Source organism: Mastomys coucha, unplaced genomic scaffold (assembly GCF_008632895.1).
Source record: "Mastomys coucha isolate ucsf_1 unplaced genomic scaffold, UCSF_Mcou_1 pScaffold22, whole genome shotgun sequence".
NCBI classification, from domain to species: Eukaryota; Metazoa; Chordata; class Mammalia; order Rodentia; family Muridae; genus Mastomys; species Mastomys coucha.
Window position 1 is genome coordinate 156775397 of NW_022196905.1, and position 19906 is coordinate 156795302.

The window sequence follows — 19906 nt, forward strand, 5'->3', positions numbered from 1 at the left end:
TTTCTTTCTCTTTTTCTTCTTTTTTCCCCTGGTTTTTCAAGACAGGATTTCTCTGTGTAGCCCTGGCTGTCCTGTAATCACTCTGTAGACCAGGTTGTCCTCAAACTCATAGAGATCCACTGCCTCTGCCCCTGGGTGCTGGGATTAAAGGTGGGCACCACCACTGCCCTGCTGGTGTATTTTCTAAAGGGACTTGGTACTTGATTTTGTTTTGAATTTGGAACTATTCATAAAATTGGAAAAATGATTTAACTTTTTCATTTTTATTTATAGTATCTCAATTAGGGGCTGGAGAGATTGCTCAGTGGTTAGAGCACTGAGTGCTCTTCCAGAGGTACTAAATTCAGTTCCCAGCAACCACATGGTGGCTCACAATCATCTGTAATGGGATCCGATGCCCTCTTTGGGTGTGTCTGAAGACAGCTACAGTGTCCCCACATAAAATAAATAAAAAATAAAATATCTCAATTAAAAGGGACGAAACTGCATACTTAAAAAAAAAAAAGCACCTTTAAACTTGGGTATGGTGGCACCCACCTTTAGTGCCGGCACTCATGAGGTAGAGGCAGTGGCTGGGCTTGTGTGAGTTCAGTGGCCCACACGGAGAGTTCTAGGAGAGCCAGGGCTACATAGTGAGTCCATGTCTCAAAGTGACAAACATACCAATAACTGCAGCTTTCTGGAACTGTAATTTGAGTTCTGGGCCACCCACATGAACCTGCAACCCAGTGTAGCGCTTTTCAGACAACAGTGTCCTGGTGGACACGACCTCGGTTCTCACATAAAACAGGCTCTCCTGAAAGATCGGGCTGCACTGGGAGCTGGCTGGATGCAAGCAAGGACTAGATGGAGGGGCTATGATGGTGTGAGGGAGGGGAGGGTGGACAGGGCAGTGACAGAGATGTTCCAGTCAATGCCGTGCCCCTGAGTGAATGCATGCCAGATTTCAGACAGATTGCCAGCCTGTCCTGCACTGTGCCCAGCATGCAGGCTGTTCCCCACAGTGTATTCCTGAGGACTGACGAGCACGACTCTGCTTCTAGGGCGCCATTGTTGAGAAGAGGATCCTGGCCAAAGTACACAGCAGGTTCATTGTGTCTCTGGCCTATGCGTTCGAGACCAAGACGGACCTCTGTCTGGTGATGACCATCATGAATGGAGGTGACGTAAGGTAAAGGTGTCCGGACATGGGACTGCATTCAACCAGGGTTCATGTCTGTTGGGGCCCAGGGCTGAGGGTTTGCCTGTTGTTGCACACACTCACGTGTCTCCATGATTGTTGGGTACAGGCGACAGAGGGCATGTGTGGTGTCGTGGGTAGCTCTGGTGGAGTACTGTGGGTTGAGAGGGCTAAGAAACGAAAATGAACGATTCCCTCACTGTCCAATGCTGTGGGGCTGGAGAGCCGGACGACTGTCTGGAGGGCAGCTTGCCTATTGCTTGTAGTAGGAGGGTGCCTACGTGGATGGTGCCTGGGCTAGCCAAGCCTCGGGGTGCTGCTCTGAGGTAGTTCTTGGGGATGGTGCCCACGTGGATGGTGCCTGGGCTAGCCAAGCCTCGGGGTGCTGCTCTGAGGTTGTTCTTGCGGAGGGTGCCCACGCGGATGGTGCCTGGGCTAGCCAACCCTTGGGGTGCTGCTCTGAGGTTGTTCTTGGGGATGGTGCCCACGTGGATGGTGCCTGGGCTAGCCAAGCCTCGGGGTGCTGCTCTGAGGTTGTTCTTGGGGATGGTGCCCACGCGGATGGTGCCTGGGCTAGCCAACCCTTGGGGTGCTGCTCTGAGGTTGTTCTTGGGGAGGGTGCCCACGCGGATGGTGCCTGGGCTAGCCAAGCCTCGGGGTGCTGCTCTGAGGTTGTTCTTGCGGAGGGTGCTTGGGCTAGCCAAGCCTCGGGACACTGCTCTGAGGTTGTCCTGCATTCTTGGGGATGTCGGGTTAACGGCTTTCATTGGCTGGGTGACTTCACCACTCTTCAGTTTCCTGTTCTGTAAAATAGAGACAAACAATAGTGGCCAAGTCAGTGTCCAGAGGATGAGGCGGTGAGCCCCTGCGTAGCTGGAACACATGGTTAGCACGATGAGATCCCTGGGTACCTAGTGCACAAGGCTAGCACAAACCCTGAGGTGCCTTGGGAATGTAAGGTGCCACTAAAAGGGAACTGTAACTTGCAAAGCCCTGTATCTCTTGCTTCATCTGCTTTTATTTACACTGCCACCATAGCAAAGCCGACTACCTTTTCTTCAGGTGAATAATGTGAGGTCTAGACAGTCTGTCTTCGAGGAGAGGAAGAGGGCTGTAAGGAATGCTGGGAGATTCTTTTTAGCATTGCATGTTCTGTCCAGCCCCCTCCCTGAGACCCTCTGATTTTCTTCTAAGCCCCTAGCCTGCAGCCTCTCCCCCCAGCCCCTGTCACAGCTCTAGCTATGAGCTTTGCCTCCCTGTAAAGTGTGGAGGAGGCAAGTGTACCGAAGAATACAAACGTGGACAAACTTCAGGGTTCTGTAGAAAGAGACCGGGAAGGAAACGCTGCAGTCAAATCTGCCCAGGGGTTCAAGGTCTGGAGGAGCAGACCACAGGTGTAGTTAGAGATTTGGGAGTTGCTTGTGCTTTAAGAAACTGGGCGGGGTGAGCTCACCTCCTTAGGCACTTCTCTGGATTGGAAGGAAGGGGGTGTCAGGTGACAGACAAGCTTGTACGCTTTTTTAACCATTGTCTCTCAAAGAGTTATGGGTAAGGTGGCATCTGAGCCTATGGTGGCATCTGAGGCCTCTAGCCTCGGGCTTCTCTAGGGAAACATTGATGACTGGTCCCCAGGTAACCATGGTGTGCTGATACGTATGTGCCCTAAGATTCGGGCTCTCTGCTTCTGCATTTTACTGCCCTTAAGCCCCTGTGCATGCCTTCTGTGATGTTCTGCCCCCAGGTACCACATCTACAATGTGGATGAGGAGAACCCCGGCTTCTCAGAACCACGAGCCATCTACTACACGGCACAGATCATCAGTGGCCTGGAGCACCTGCATCAGAGACGCATTGTCTACCGTGACCTCAAGCCAGAGAATGTGCTGCTGGACAATGATGGTGAGCCAGTGGAGTGGATGCAGGCCATGGCGGCTCTGGGGGCCCAGGGCCCGTGGAATGGATGCAGGCCACGGCGGCTCTGGGGGCCCAGGGCCCGTGGAGTGGATGCAGGCCACGGCAGCCTTGGGGGCCCAAAGCGTGGTTTCTTCAGCCTCGTTGAAAGTCACAGAAGGAGGGCCTGGTGGTGTTAGGGTATAAAGGACAGTGGTGCAAGCTATGGAGTGTTTGTGTGTATGTGTATATGCATATAGGTGTGTATGCATGTATGTATGCACCAGACAGGTGTTACATGTTTGTGTGTAAGGTATATGTGGTATGCCTATTATGTGTATGATACATCTTTGTGGGGAATGGATATGCATGTATAGAGTGTGGTATATATGTACACAGAACATGCATTTTGCTGCTGTGCAGGGGGACACCTATATGTATGACCTCAGCTTGTCTCAACTTTTAGGCAATATCCGAATTTCTGACCTTGGACTGGCTGTGGAGCTGAAGGAAGGGCATAATAAGACCAAGGGCTATGCAGGGACCCCAGGTAAGGTCTGAGCATTGGGGGAGGGGCTGGGAAGGCTTGGCATCCAAGAAGAGGCCCTGGGTCATCCTCTCTCCCAGAGCTTGAGGCAGCAGGAGTCCCAAGACCTAAGTAGTGGCAGAGTGGGGGTAGTGGAACCCAGCCCCTTATCCTGTAGAGCAAACAGTGGCAAGCAGGTTCTGCTCAGGAGCTCAGGAACCATTTACAAGGACAGCCCCTCCCTGCCCTCACAGTCTCGCTCGCTGCCGAAGCTCCCTCCTTGGTACCTTGGTGGACAGAGAGAGCACGTGCACACTAAGTGGCGTCCTGTGCATGGCAGAGTGAGTTTGCTCTGGGTATCTTATGGAGGAGCTGGACCCAAGGACTTATTGTGTAGGTCACCCCAGAGCACGGGGGACAGAGGCTTTCCTCAGCCAGCGCTTGCTAGGCTTCAGCACAACTCTGTAGGGATCCACCAACATGCGGGCACTGCACACGTGTTATCTTTCTGTGGGCATTCGTACCTGTGTACACACATTCCTACATATGTGCTTGCTCTCCATGTGGTATGTACAGTCGTGTAGGTGTGACTGAGTGTGTACATGGGGGTCTTTGTGTGTAAGCATGTGTGTGGATGTGTGCATGAGCCTGTATCTGTGCACATATGTGCATCTGCATGCATCTGTTTGTACATGTATGTAGGCATACAGCTCCCTCTGTAAGAAACATGTATGTATGTGTATGAAGGCACTCTCTGTATGCATTCACCCCTGATAGTCTCTGCGTGCACACATGCAAATACATGTGTTGTGCATCCTTACAAATGTGTCTTTGTGCATGCACATGTCTATATGCACATCTGTACATGTGCTATTTCATGCATGCATTTGTAGACATATGTACACTCATGTGTGAATGTGTACAGGTACCTCTATGAGTATGCTTAATACATTTATCTGTGCACACATGAGCATGCATCTCTGTATGTATAGGTTTTGTGCACACCACTCTTGCATACATATGAGTGACTGTAGATGTATCTGTATCTAAGTATACACACACATGCAGGTGCATAGTCCAGGCCCATGCTTAGTGTCTCTGTGACCTGAGATGGTGTGCTTAATCTGTCAGAGTCTCTGGCTTTAACACTTGTCACAGAGTGAAGACAGGGTCCTGCTTTGTGTTGCGGGATCACCAGGGCCCTGTGCCTTCGGCACCATCTGAGACTGTCCCCGATGCCATGGTGGGTAGAGAGACAAGAATGTTCCCCGTCCACTCTGGAGAAGGACAAATCCATATTGACCCCCGGCGGTGTTGCTTGTCTAGCCTTGGTAGCTGGTGGATGCCAAGGGCTCTGTGCAGGCGCAGGGTGAAGGAGATCTGAGAGGAGGATTCTGGAGACAGCCTGGCTTGAAGCCATTGCACAGCCTCATGAGGGCGTGGCTGTGCTTTGTTTCATGAGCTAGCTCAAACTTCAATTGGATCTCCCCAGTTCACTACAAGACCTGGATTTGCTGGAGCAAGATTTAAAGAACATCAAGACTAGATATGGTCCCACTCTGGACTGCTGGCCCAGCTAGCCAGGAGAGGGCGCCATTGCCTGCCTAATTTTTACCTTACCGAGACCCAGATGCAGCGGCAACTCTACCCACCCAATGAATCCTTTGCTTGGGACCACAGTGTAGGCTCTGGAAATGCTGAGTTAGGGTGCAAACTAGAAGCTGGTATTCCAGGTGCCAATGAGCACTGTTCTAGACAGATTTTCTCCTCCCCTACCCTGCACCCTCCTCCCAGCTCAGTCCACAACTGTAGGCTGTGCGCAGGGGATGATCTTCCTCTGGATATAGGGAAAGTACGCCTTGGTCTTCTGCTTCCTGCCATGAGATGAGCTCATTACACAAGAAGCAGAGACATACTTGCTTCCTCATCCAGTAACTCACCGGTGCTGGCTCTGCAGCAGCGATATTCTTTGCAAAAAACCCTAAACATGAAGGCAGAGGGTGGCATGATCAGGATGAAGCCTGTCACCACTGGGGTTGGCACTGGGTGAACACTGGTGGCATCCTGGAGTAGAGAAGTGGCGTGCGTGGCTCAGGAAAGGGGTACTCGACAGTTTCCCTTCCAGAAGGGCTAATTGCCTAGGAGCTCAGGAGCAATTCCATAGCCTGCTCTGTGGGGCTGAGAAGCCAACAGGATGGACGGGAGGAGATGGTTTATACACCGCGTTGCAGACGCTGGGCATTAGTATGTGTGGTGGACAGTAGGGGTCGGAGATTTTCATGCAAATGGCCAGGTTGTGAGCAGACATCTAGGAGGACCAGGGAGGCCATGTTTGTGGAGAAGGCCACACAGTGGCTGTGCCCATCACGTGCTATTCTGTGAGTGCATGTGGGAGGGGTTCAGCTGTAGCTTCACTGTAGGTAATAAAAGAAGGTTGAAGGAACAAAGTGACTGAGAACAGCATAGGACTCCCATCACCTGTGTCCCTCAGGCTTTGGCCACAGCACCTGCATCACCGGGCTCACTCTGGATGCACATTGTCCTGAGTCTGAGTGAAGGCTTCACATCCCACAGGAGTGAGATTCCTGACCCTGGCAATTGTGCCCCTAGGAATCTTTGGCTAAGTTGGAAGACACTTCAGGTTGTTAGCACTGTGGGCATCCAGTGGGTAGTGGCCAGGGCTATGCTCAGTGTGCTTCAATGACCTCAAAATCACTGGTGGTAAGACCAGAGCTTCAGTAGGTCTGTGAGTACTGGGGAGGGGTCATGCTGTGGGAAAGCAGGTGCATCTGTGAACCTACATATGTTCTTGGTGGCAGGTTTCATGGCCCCTGAGCTCCTGCGTGGTGAAGAATATGACTTCTCTGTGGACTACTTTGCCCTAGGGGTCACATTGTATGAGATGATTGCAGCCAGAGGACCTTTCCGAGCCCGAGGAGAAAAGGTAGGGGACTCCTGACAGGAACCCCTGAAGGGGTCCATTCTGGAGCAGCTATGGATAGGTGGGTTGTATCAAGGACTCTTTAAGGGGTTCAGGCTCTGGGGTCCTGCTCCTGCGAGATATTCTGTTCCAAAGCCTGCCTGTTCTTGAGACCTGAGAGTAGAGCTGTTGAGAGATTCTAAATGTGCTTGCACACCTCGGCCAGCAGGTGGCAGAGTACGCACACACTAGCTGAGACGGGGCATCTCTCCCTGGTAGGACAGCAGCTTCTAGTATTAGGATCTTTTGGGGCTGAATTCACAAGGAGACCACTGGCTGGTCCCTAGCTAACTGTGGGCCATCAGGACATTACTCTTGGGGCTTTGGACAACCACCCTATATACTTTCTCTGCTCCTCACTTCTGTTTACGCACAGAGGTTGGTCTAGCCAGAAGCCAGGAGCTATTTTATGTACCGATAGGGACAGCACCTGCCTACTTGTTGCTACCTTGTCCTCACCTGAGCTTACGGCTCTACGCTGTCATGTGATCCTAGGCGAATGTGGAGAAGTGTCTGAGTCTCACAGGCCTCCACAGTGACAGGTCTTAGGGTAGGCTGTGTGCGCTAACATTCAGTCAGGTTCCACATGCTGCATTTGCTCTGCCTGTGCCTGCCAGAGAGATGATAGAGAACCGGCTTTGCCATGGGGGATGTCTGGGGAGCAAGCCACACTGTCTTCGTCATACACGTTGGGTGTGGGGAGCTTCGTTAGGGAGACTCCACCAAAGCCGACCAGAAGTAAGGTCAAGCTTAGTTCTTAGGCTTCTCTCAGATGGTTTAGTAGGATCATGCCCAGCCAAGCTCTCAGGCACAACGTTTGCTTCCGGTCATATCCTGTGCAGTGGTGGACTAGCTGTGTAAACATGTGGAGAAGTCAACCAGTACTACCCTTAAAAGCAGCCTTGGTGGCTGGGGGCTTCGCTTTTCGACTTTGTCTCTTTGTCCTGAGATGGGAGCCTTTTAAGGCCAAGCCACCAGGGAGGGGCCCAGCAAACGTCATCAGCCACGCCCACCCCAGTGAGGGTGAGCACCAAGCCCCAAGGCTTGAGGCTTGGCCAGGGCTCAAGTGAAGGGGTGCATTTGCCCACCATGCAGGTGGAGAACAAGGAGCTTAAGCAACGCATCATCTCAGAGCCCGTGAAATACCCTGAGAAGTTCAGCCAGGCCAGCAAGGACTTCTGTGAGCAGCTGTTGGAGAAGGACCCGGAGAAGCGCCTGGGCTTCCGGGACGGAACCTGCGATGTGCTGCGGGCAAACATCCTCTTCAGAGATATCAGCTGGAGGCAGCTCGAAGCCGGTATGGGCGTTACCATAAGCCTGAGAGGGCACAGGGACACCTGATGGCGAACGTTATCCATGGGATCAGGCAGACTGAAGTCAGGTGGGAAATGCGGGTAACAAGCCAGTGTGGAAGCTCTGAGCCTGCTTCACAGTAGTTTCCTTATATTCATCCTTGAAAATGCACGTGTACATATACTTTCAGGGCTACACAGGCACACGTGCATGTGCACACACCCATGCACACACCACATGATATTACACACAGGCATTAGATGGACCTATAGGCATGCACAGGTGAGTGCAAATGTACATGAGCATGTGTACATGCATGGGCTCGCACACAAGCAGCTATGCACGCATGTAGACACAGACACACGTACTCATGTTGCACACATGGTATCCTGTGGCTGCAGTGTCATGACAGATGCTATGGAGTGAATGAACTTCTCCCAGGTAGACAAACTCTGCCACACTTGAACCCTTGGATCTCTGGAATATAGGGTGTGGGATACGGGATGAGTCAGGAGCTGTAGTGGGGAGGAGATTCTCCCATGAGCAGTTACTTTTGGGCAGAAGAGCTAAGCACTTCATCTGAAGATGGACTATACTTGGCATAGCTGCCATGAGGCCCTGAGGCCAGGAAGGGTCCTGGCTGGTGCAGGAGGTCTAAGGACTGTCTGCTGAGGGCTGAGGGAGTAGTGGGACATGAGAGGTCATGCTTTGGTGCGAGCAGCCAGCCTGGACCAACACAGGCAGGATGGCAAGGTTAGGGTCAAAATGCCCCAAGGAAGCCAGGCTAGGAGGTTAGGTGAGTTGAGTTGACACCTGAGCTCTACAAGACCAACGACACCCTGCATCTCGTAGCTTCTGTTAGGAAGTGAAGCTGGTTGCAGAAGGAAGATGCGGAGCTCAGCTGACATCTGCCACTCTGATGTCTACCTGGGGCCAGGCAAGAGCTCCGAGTCTGGACTGCAGAGATGTTGTGGTCACCAGGGGAGGGACTGAGAGCCCTGGTGTAAAGGGTTTCAAGATGCTTGGCTCATGAAGAGACTTTGGGGGTGGGTCTTGGGAAGCTGTAGGAGGCAAAGGTTGAGAATTCTTTTAGAAAGCCTTCCTAGCTGGCATAGTGAATCAGAGTTGTAACATCAGCACTGGGTAGCTGAGGCAGGAGGACCATGATTTCAGGCCAGCCTGGGAAACACACTCCTACTCACATCCACCCACACACCTTTTAAACTCAGATCTGGGCATTTGTCACCCTGTCTGTCTTCCAGTCTTGTGAATATTGAACATGCAGCATGGGCTGCTTCAGGGTGCTGGCCTTCTCAGTCAGCGTTAGGAAGAGCAGCAGGTTTTCTGTGTGCCTGTGAGGACCCTTTGGCTTCGCAGTTTCCTCACCATGAGTCTCTCTGGTCTGTCTCCCGTTTCTTTATAGGGATGCTCATCCCTCCATTCATCCCAGACTCTAGGACTGTCTATGCCAAGAACATTCAGGACGTGGGTGCCTTTTCCACAGTCAAGGGCGTGGTTTTTGACAAAGCGGACACGGAGTTCTTCCAGGAATTCGCCTCTGGCAACTGCTCTATCCCCTGGCAGGAGGAGATGATCGAGACTGGGATCTTTGGGGACCTAAACGTTTGGCGCGCAGATGGTCAAATGCCAGATGACATGAAGGGAGTCACGGTGGAGGAAGCAGCCCCTACAGCCAAGTCAGGAATGTGTCTCATCTCTTAGCCAAGTGTTGGAGGAGAGCGTGCGGCTGGCGGGACAAAGACGAAAGCATACAGAGCTCAGGGGAAGGGAGCAGCCCTGGGGTCAGCCTGGGCTCACTCTCCCCAGGTCACCTGGGGTCAGCCTGGGCTCACTCTCCCCAGGTCACCATGCAACTGTGTCTCCATGTGGAGCAAGCAAGACTTCTGGTCTAGACCCTACAGACATGACAGTCCACTTCTTTTGTCCTATTTCATTCAAAGGAGACAAGGCCACAGACTGAATGGTAAGGTGTAAATGCTCAAAGAACCTCTGTGTATAGATGTGTGGCCAGGCCAGGAGCTTGACCATCAGAGACTCACATTCATCGTGGATCTCCTGGCACTTGGAATTAATATTTCAGGGCAGACCTGTTTTGCTCCTGGTCAGCTCAGGGTTGCAGGCACTTGTGTACCCCAAAGAGGGCCATCCTTAGGGTACACACACAACCTCTCCTTGCCTGGTTCCTGCCTCCTAAGCTGCCTTTACTGGTCACTGCCTGCCCTCATGGACCCTAACCCGGGGGTGTCGAGTCTTTGGGGAGTAGAAAGGATGGAAGGGCCTGGTCTTAGCTGAGAGCCAGTGTCTCCTCTCGAGTAGTGGAGACAGCTACCTCAGGCAGCTATGGCCTTGGTCATCGGTCGACACCACATGTAGTGTGTATCTAAATTGTCACAGTCACGTCACATGTGGTGGGAGCCCAAGTCCTTACATGCTAATGCCATGTGTGGCTATTGCCCGAGTCCTTACACGGCCATTGCATCTGTGATGAGTGTCTGTGTTCTCAGGCCATCTTTGGATCCCAGCCTCCCCTACTTTTTAGGAGGGAAGGTGACCCCAAATTTTGAAAGATTACTGGATAAAGCCAACCCTGGACCAGTGTCCCCCAATTGTATGGAGTGCAAGCAACTGTCAAGAATATGCCATCAATAAACCCCAGGCCAGCCGTATTGTAGAAGATTCCAGATGTTGCTATAGAGGTGCCTTGCATGCACGGACATCCTGGGGACTAACGCTGGACGCTAAAGAAGTCCACACCATATTCCTGCTCTCCCCAAAGAATCAACCACTGTGCAATTCGGGGTACTCTGGAAGGGCCTTGGAGAGGTGACCACACCTCCTGGACCATGGTCTGGGATCCTTTGGGACCCGGTAGTCCTGTGGCTGATCAGCGCAGACTGCTGTAGCTAAGACAAATCTTTCATCATCCCTTTGTCCTTCACTCTGTCCTCTAGTCCGGGGCATCACACATGTATCAAATACTTGGATGTATATTTCATTTCACTGTGCTCTGGGGCTCAATTCAACGTGCTCTGGGTTGAAGACCCTAGCAGATTAGCGGTCTCATCCTGGGCTTCACTGGGGCAGGGGAGTGTGAAAAGTTGAACCTCAGCAGACACAGCTGGTTACAGGGAGGCCTGGTCCTTGTTATACACCAGCCATCATCCATGTTTGGCTTGCCTAGAACTCCTGGAGTTGGAGGTGGAGCCTGTGTGGCTACATAGGCTCAGAGTCAGGTCACCCCCACCCTGCACTGTAGATAAAAGAGCAAGACAGTCTAGTTTGAATTTCAGACAAATAGTGAATACTTTGCCAGTGTAATGTCTCAGCAGTATTTGGGGCAGACTTATACTAAAACCATTCATTGTTGGCAATTCAGATTTCAGCCAATGAGTTGTAGGTCTTTTTAAAATCTAAATCTAGCTGGCTCACCAACAAGCAGGGATGAAATTATTGGGAGCAGCGTGGCTTTGCTTCTGTGTCTCTTAGGATCTAATCAGGAGAGGCCTTTTCTCACTCTGGCCCCCTCACGGACAGCTTGAGTGTCACCCAAAGAGACTCACTCTGGGACCTCCAGCTGCCTTGTGCATGGTTGTGTGTTGCACACATGGCTGTACGTGTGTGGCTATGTGTTGCAGACATGGCTAGCTCCATGAGAGGTGGTGCTGAGTGGAGAAGGGTGAGTTGCTTGCTCTGTGTTCTCTGAGTGGAAATTTTAGCCAACTCCTTGTCCTAGAGGTTCCTTGGACTGTCTTCAGGGCTTTGCTGTAGGTGTTCTCTCAGGGACAGGAACCCTTTGGCCTGAAGAAATGTCCTTATCCCCATTGTTCCTCCTCACATCTAGAACTTGTAGACTCCTAGGTCCTAGAGCTCAAGTCTTGCCTAGACATTGACCCCACAGAGCTTCAACTTACCCACTCTGATTCTGGCAGTTGTTGGCTACCTTGGTTATAATCTCCCAGGAAGACAGAAAGCAGAGGATGATCACCAGTTATAAGATGCCATGGATGCTGCTGTATAGCTCTGTGCTAAGACCTCTGCAAAAAAGAACCTCCTGAACATGAGGCACCATCCCTAGGACTGGAAGCCAACTTGGAAGACCTGTGAGATGTAGGTTGTCTCACACCCTGGTCACCAGTGAGCTGTAAATGGTTTCATTTTTGATTAGAGATATACAACTGTGGAGAACTTCATTACTGCAGTGACTCGAATAATTCTTCACCCTCAAGAGGGACCTGGCAGAGGAGGCACCTCAGACTAGACAGAGATGGCTCTGGGAGTTGAAGATTATCTAATGAACGGCAGAAACATGCTATCAACAGTAGGGCGTGTCAGCTTCTGCAGCATATAGATCAAACTGGATTTGGACTTTATTCCTATAATCAAGGATGATGAAATTCTTCCGCAAGCCCTGAAGCTCTTCCAAAATCCAAAGCCATATCACAAATGGTCTGGGAGACCAGGCACCCAAGTCCCTGGCTATGGTTTGAGGAAGGTTTAGTGCTTGCCTGAAAGTCTGTAGTTTGCAAGTTGTACCTCCAGTGAGGTAGTGTGAGTAGTGGTGGGACCTTTCAGAGGTAGAGCCCAGGAGCAGAGCCTTGGTCTTCGAGGAAGTGCTTTGGAAAGGCTTAGCTATTTCTGTGGGGTTGTGTCTGGTCTAAAAGAGAGTAGGCTCCTCTACAGGCCTGAGTGAGTCTGGCCTCCAAACCCCTTGATTCCCTCTACAGGCCTGAGTCTGGCCTCCAAACCCCTTGACTCCCTCTACAGGCCTGAGTGAGTCTGGCCTCCAAGCCCCTTGACTCCCTCTACAGGCCTGAGTCTGGCCTCCGAACCCCTTGACTCCCTCTACAAGCCTGAGTCTGGCCTCCAAGCCCCTTGACTCCCTCTACAGGCCTGAGTGAGTCTGGCCTCCGAGCCCCTTGACTCCCTGGCTCTCAGCTGACAGTTCAGTGACCTTCTCTCACCTTCTGTGAGCCCTCAGCTGACTGTGGTGCTGAAGCTACCCCTAGAGGCCAAACAAATGGGACCACTCATCTCAGCTACCCAGCCTCCAAACTGTGGGGTAAATAAACCTCTTCACAAATTACCCTGCTGTGGTATTTTGTTATAGCAATGGAAAGTGACTGTCAACTTTAGAATTTTAAACGGATTCAAAATAGACTTCTGTTTCCAGACAAGATGGCATTATACACATATTGTGGTGGTTGAATAGGAATGGCCTCCATGGGCTCATATATATGAACAGTTATTAGAGAGCAGGGTTACGTGATGAGGATTAGGATGTGTAGAGTATGTGTGGCCTTGTTGGAGGAAGTGTAGTACTAGGTGTGGTCTTTGGGGTTTCAAATGCTCAAGACAGGCCTGTCTTAGTCAGGGTTTCTATTCCTGCACAAGCATCATGACCAAGAAGCAAGCTGGGGAGGAAAGGGTTTATTCAGCTTACACTTCCACATGGCTGTTTATCACCAGAGGAAGTCAGGACTGGAACTCAAGCAGGTCAGGAAGCAGGAGCTGATGCAGAAGCCATGGAGGGATGTTCCTTACTGCCTTGCTTCTCCTGGCTTGCTCAGCCTGCTCTCTTATAGAACCCAAGACTTCCAGCCCAGGGATGGCACCACCCACAAGGGGCCCTACCCCCTTGATCACTAATTGAGAAAATGCCCCACAGCTGGGTCTCATGGAGGCACTTCCCCAACTGTAGCTCCCTTCTCTGTGATAACTCCAACTTGTGTCAAGTGGACACACAAAACCAGCCAGTACAGACACAATAGCTCTCTTTCTGCCGCCTGTGGATCCATAAGTAGAACTCTGAACTCTTTCTCCAGACCCATGTCTGTACACTGTCATGCTTCCTGCCATGATGATAATGGCAGGAACTCTGAAACTACAAGCAAGCTCCAAGGAAGGGTTTTCATTTATAAGCATTGTCATGGTCTTGGTGTCTCCTCACAGCAATGGAACACTCACTAAGGCAGAAGTTGGTGCCAGGGAGCAGTGATTGCTATGACAGGCTAGACCATGCTGCTTGCTGGTAGAATGTGAAGTTTGGATTAGAAAAGCAGTTGAACGCTCTTGGGGTTTAATGGGCCACACTTGTAGAAACATGAAAGACAGGGGTGCTGAGGGCAACATACATTCTGATGGCTCGGGTCAAGAGCTTTTAGAGGAGAAGAACATTAGTAAGTGGCCTAGAGCTGTTCTTGTGATATTTTGGCAAAGAATGTGGCTGCTTTTTACCCTTGTCTGAAAAGTCTGCCCGAGGCTAAATATAAGAGTTTTGGATTAATGGTGTTGGCAGAGGAGATTTCAAAACAGCCCAGTATTGACTGTGTTGTCACTCAGTCTTGTGCCAATCTATAATGAAGAGGAGCAAGCTGAGCAAGGAAAAATTTAAAATGTACAGTTTGAGGAGAAAAGGGTCACCAGAAAATCTAAATGGAATAAAAGGAAGGTGACCTCAGGGCAAGACCCCATCCAGCTCAGCTTCCAACTTGTAAAAAGGAATTAAAGAAAAGTCTTAGGCAGTAAAGAAAATGGTCAACATCAGAAAGCTGGTGCAGATGTAATCAAACGAGGAGCCATGTTCCAGCCCAAGTAAGAAGCAGAACTTGGCAGCTTCTGCCACATGGTTTGGCTTTAGAGTCAAGGATACAAGAAAGGAGTTATGAAATCCTCCTCTAATATTAAGGAAAGCTGCTGAGGCCAGGCAAGTGTCAAGGGTGTCTCTGCACGCAAACCCAGAAAGTCCATGTGTCAAGGGCATCTCTGCATGCAAACCCAGAGAGTCCATGTGTCAAGGGCGTCTCTCTGCGCAAACCCAGAGAGTCCATCGCTTGAAGCTGTGAAGGTGAAGCCTGAATTGCCTTGGGATCCCCAAGAGCTTGGGGACACCAGAGCCATGGGGTACCTGCCAAGGAACTCTGCTCACATGGAGTGGAGCCTGCCCAACAGGGAGAAGTGTGTCGCAGTCAACAAAGCTGAAAGGAGTTGGAGATCTGAAGAGTGCTTTGGCATCAGACGTGGAGATGCAGAGTTTGGAGATTGTCCGGGTGGTTTTCTGTCGTGCTTTGGTCCAGTGTCTCCTCACAGTGCTCCCTCACAGTGCTCCCTTTCCTCCCTTAGGGAACGCTAATGTATACTTTGTGCCATTGTATGTTGCAAGTGTGTGATCTCCCTTTTGGTTTTGATTTTGTAGGGGATTACTGTTAAGAGATTGCCATGAGTCTCAGAAGAGACTTAAACAGTGTTGAGACTGTGAAAGACTGTAGGGACTTTTGAAGTTGGACTGAATACCTTTTTGCACTATATCTATACATCTATGGGGGTCAGGGAATGTGGCGGTTTGAATAGGAATGGCCCCCATAGGCTCAATATCTGAATGTTTGGTCATTAGAAAGTAGCTGCTTGAGAGAGATTAGGAGGTACGGCCTCGTTGGAATGAGTGTGACCTTTTTGGAGTGGGTGTGGCCTTGTTGGAGTAGGTGTGGCCTTGTTGGAGGAAGTGTGTCATTGGGGGTGGTGAATTCAAATGCTCAAGCCAGGCCCAGTGTCTCGCTCTTCCGGATACCTGTGGATCTGCATGTAGAACTCTCAGCTCCCTCTCCGGCACCACATCTACCTGCCTGCTGCCATGCTTCCTGCCATGACAACAATGGACTAAACCTCTGAACTGTAAACCAGCCCCAATTAAATGCTTTCCTTTATAAGAGCTGTTGTGGTCATGGTGTTTCTTCACAGCAAAATAACGCTGGCTAAGATTCACAGTTTCCATGTCTCTTCAAGCAGGTACAGCTAATCCCCTGAGTGGCGTGAGAGCTGGCAGAACTGTGGAGATGGGAAGAGGTGCTGCTTCCTACTCTGCAGTCCTGGTGTGGCCTCTGGAGCCCTCAGGTGGGCATTAGGCTTGTGGACCCACTGATGTCAGGCACACACACATACGTATCTTTCCTTCAGCTCCCCGAATATGGGGATACTTTACAAAGAAGAAGACTAGACCAGAACTTGCTATTAACCCAAGACAGGTGGGATGTGAGGAAGGGTGGAGGCATCCCCTGGAGTTCATGAAGGGCACTCTCAGGGTGGGGTGTCCACACAGGCAAGAGACAGATGGAGAAAGATTTGCTGAGCTCACTGCCAGGGTACCCATCCCGTGCTAACCACTGTTCTCCACCAGCAGCTCCTATCAAATGGGTCACAAAGCAGTGTCTAGTCCAGGCCATGGCCAAGGGTGAGTTCAGAAAAATCTGGCTCATGTGGCTGATTCTGTGGGATATAGAAAGCATCAAAGAACGTTGTAAGTTCTCTAGAGTGTCAGGTGGTGGGTGGGAAGTGCCATGGAGAAAAGACAGCAAGCCAGGACATTTGTAGTGGGGGCAGAGGCCACGACTGAATACACTAGGTTGTCTTGATGGAAAGCCCGCTTCTCAGGAAAGAGCTGAGGGGCTCATCAGCAGGTCTCCAGTAGGTGGCACAAGGAAGTCATGGCCATGTTCTACAAATATCTATGCTTTTCTACAGCTGACTTGGTTGGTCTCAGCACATGGAGTTTTAAAAGCCCCACCGTGGTGCTTTGAATGAGAATGGCCCCCATAGACTCATATTTTTGAATGCTTGGTTTCCAGTTGGTGGAACTGTTTGAGAAGGATTCGGAGGTATGGCCTTGTTGTAGGGGAGTTTCACTGGGGATAGACTTTGAGGTTTGAAAGGTCCACCTCATTCCCAGTTAGCTTTCTCTCCCCTCAACTTGTACTTGTGGAATAGATTTAAGAAGCACTTAGCTACTTCTCCAGTACTGTGTCTGCCTGTGATAACGTTCTCACTCTGCGATAGTCAGAGACCCTAATTCTCTGCAACTGTGAGACACAAATTAAATGTTTTCTTTTATAATTTGCCTTGGTCATAGCATTTTTTTTTCATGGCAGTAGAAGAGTCACCAAGACACCCATGAAGTGAGCCTGAGGTAGATGCAGGTTGGAAAGGGCCGGAACAGAGCCAGGGGTCACGGAAGCTGATTGGACACCCGTCCCTCGGTGCACACAAGTGAGCCCAGCTCTCCAAAGCCTCCGGGGGATGCTTCTCCATCAGCTTCCATTCACTGGAAGTCATCCAGAGAGGAGGGGCCGGCAGCATGACCCACAGGAAGCTGGAGGGGCGAGAGCCACCTGGTATTTTAATGGTTTTAGTTATTTCTCAGCTGCGGCCCCCTACACTGAATTTAACAGCCTGTCAAAGTCTGCATTTAGCCCAGATCAAATCCCTAAAGTGCGAAAGCAAACCACACGGCTTGATGGTCCCTCCTCTGTGCTGGCTTTTCCAATCATCCCATCTACTCATGACACATATGTGTGCACTGGAAAGCCAACCCCCAGTACAGGTTTTGTTTCATACAAGCTCCTGTTTCCAAAATAGAAACAAGGACTACTGCTCCCGCTTCTATTCACCCTCACTAAACATTTACCACATTTTTAATTTCCTTCTTCAGGTTCTAGATGTTACCTGGTGGGCAGGGCAGGAGGGCAGGCAGGGTGCTAAAGGTGCCAGGCGCCACTGCTCTGGGCTTTGGTCACATGGCTACAGGGGTTCCTTCAGTACTTCTGTATAGTAAGGCACATCAGCTGGAAACTGCCCTTTTCCAGCATCATCTTTGCAACTACTATATTTGTTTCCATTAGCACAAGACGGTTTGGCCAGAGATGTGGCTATTTGATTGACAGCATTGAAAATGTTCAGCACTATGAGTATGTCACATTTCTGGCACTGTCTGGGAGGTCAATGCTAGTTATTCCAAAACTAAGAAGCTGTAATTGTAGATGGTGGAGCTTGATTAGAGGATCGGTGGCTGTACTTGTATGTACATGGCCTTGGAAACTCAAGGACTCACTTTCTACTGCTGCCATCCCGTCACCTTGTAGCAGCCATCCCTGACCAGTAGCATCCGGTGCAGAAGGCTCTTTTCAGTTTTGTAGACAATAGGGTCTATAAAGCATGCAGCCTGTCCTTGTGGCTGGGTTGAAGGATGCTAGCCTTTGTCAGGGGAGGGGAGAGGAGAACAAGAAAGGGTTACCTGCTCAGCTTGGTATGCAGTCCGGGCATGGCCAGGTACCTACCCCAAGGAACTGTGGGTAAGGTTGTGTTCCTGCCCCACAGCCAAATGTGGACATATTAACACTTCAGTCTCCTCCATGGGACTGCTGTGTTGTGGTACAGGCAAATGTGGACATATTAACACTTCAGTCTCCTCCATGGGACTGCTGTGTTGTGGTACAGCCAAATGTGGACATATTAACACTTCAGTCTCCTCCATGGGACTGCTGTGTTGTGGTACTCAGCTGGGTTTTCTTTTGTTGATGTCCTCTCTGGGTTTGTCAGGTATACAGTGTCCTGGACACAGCTCTGCTGAAATGAGGAATGTTGCACCATCTTTCTATGGCACCCCATTCTGTCATATCAGTTTGTCTCATTTGTTCCGTCTTGTGCACCATGCTCCATCAGGAACCAGGGTTCACACAGCCACTGGAAGGAGGGTGGGAAGAAAGACAGCCTTGAAAACATGATGTTGAAAATCAGTGTGATTATCCAGACGTTCAGGATGAAGTTTGATCTGGTGTTTTAAAAAGCAGCTCCTAAGCCCTATCCACACAAGCCATATTTTTTTCTAAGGTAACCTGGTCATTTTCTAGACATGTGGGCTAGAGGTCCTAACCAGGATCATGGTGCTGGGTATACGCAGAACTTGTACCCGCTGTTCCTCCAATGCCCATCTGTCCTCCTAGGCAGGTCAATATTTGATATGCTCTGGGCATCCGGGGCCTGGTGAATAGCTGGGTCTTGTTTCCCGGCTGGCCGGTGGTGGTGTTCTCTCCTTTCAGCAATGGGATAGGGCTGATGCACACGGTACACAGAGACATTTGGCTTAACCAAGATATTGCACTAACCAGTGGTTGCTAGGAACTACCCCATTCAGTGGAATGAGATGAATGGGTGTCATTCATCCTGTGGAAATGTGAGCCACGAGAGACTGACTCCTGACTTTCAGCCACAGTGTATCATAGTTGCAAAATCTTCTAGCATAGCTCTGAAATGTTATTAATTTTAAAAATTCATGCCTCTGGGGACACCTCGTTCCTGTGCTCACCTCCCACCTGTCCATGCAGGAGGGTGACCCTCTCTGTCTCCTGGCTGTGGTCTGCATTATTCATCTCCAGATTCATTTCATGGGCTATTCAGTTTCAGGAGGGTTTACGTGTGTGTCAGCACCACCCAGTTCCCCAGCTCTGAGCCAGCAGATGACATAGGGCTCTGGCTAGTGCCATCTGAATAACTGCTGGGAGAAGTCCAGCCGTGGCTGTGGCTCGGGACAGTGGCTGAGGCTGAGAGAAGGCGACACCTGTATCTTTGTTTCAGGGTCCAGTTGTCACGCGTCTCCTCACATCGATGGGGGCCGTAGCAATCACACTGAGGCTCACTCAGAGTGTTGGCCTCAGGTTACCTGGCAGTGTTACCTGGCAGGTGGCAGAGGCTAACCCAGAGTCTGGAGGAAGTGTAGTGGGTCATCCTTTAGCACACTGCTGAGTATCTCCTGATCCAGAGTCCATCTGAGAAGAGAAGAAATGGAGCCAAGATCCCTCCCAGTAGATCTCCTCAGATTACAGGACCGATGGCCATCATTTTTCTCAACTCCCCACCATCCTTTCTCATTCATAAGAGATAAACCTTGAGTCTCAGCACCCTGGGCTTCCTGGGCACCCAGGCCAGCTCACCTCCTCCTGAGGTGGCTGGAGGACCTCACTATAAACCAAGAGAGCGGGCTGCATGTCCGGCTGGACACAGTGCAGCGTCATTACTGTGAGCTTCTTGGCTCCAGGAGGAGGCTGTGGCAGAGGGACCATGGACATTTTCAAAGTCTTTCCTTGTTGGTTTTTCCAAAGCCTGAACCCAGAGCAGCAAGGAGCAGCGGGAGAATCCCAGGCAGTGAGAGCGGTTTTTAGAAAAGCAGGAGGGACAGACTCTCCTCAGTTGA

At 50.7% G+C, this 19906-nt stretch overlaps 1 protein-coding gene across 1 annotated transcript in view; it reads left to right on the forward strand.

Moving 5' to 3' along the window:
• Nucleotides 1-9670, forward strand: part of Grk1 (G protein-coupled receptor kinase 1) — an 11383-nt gene extending 1713 nt beyond the window's left edge. Inside the window, exons 2-7 of the mRNA XM_031342577.1 lie at nucleotides 1044-1171; nucleotides 2922-3079; nucleotides 3537-3620; nucleotides 6416-6540; nucleotides 7672-7873; nucleotides 9293-9670. Of these exons, the coding sequence (XP_031198437.1) occupies nucleotides 1044-1171; nucleotides 2922-3079; nucleotides 3537-3620; nucleotides 6416-6540; nucleotides 7672-7873; nucleotides 9293-9591 (996 nt within the window). The 3' untranslated portion in view covers nucleotides 9592-9670. The remainder of the gene's footprint in view (nucleotides 1-1043; nucleotides 1172-2921; nucleotides 3080-3536; nucleotides 3621-6415; nucleotides 6541-7671; nucleotides 7874-9292) is intronic.
• The last annotated feature ends 10236 nt before the right edge of the window (nucleotides 9671-19906 follow it).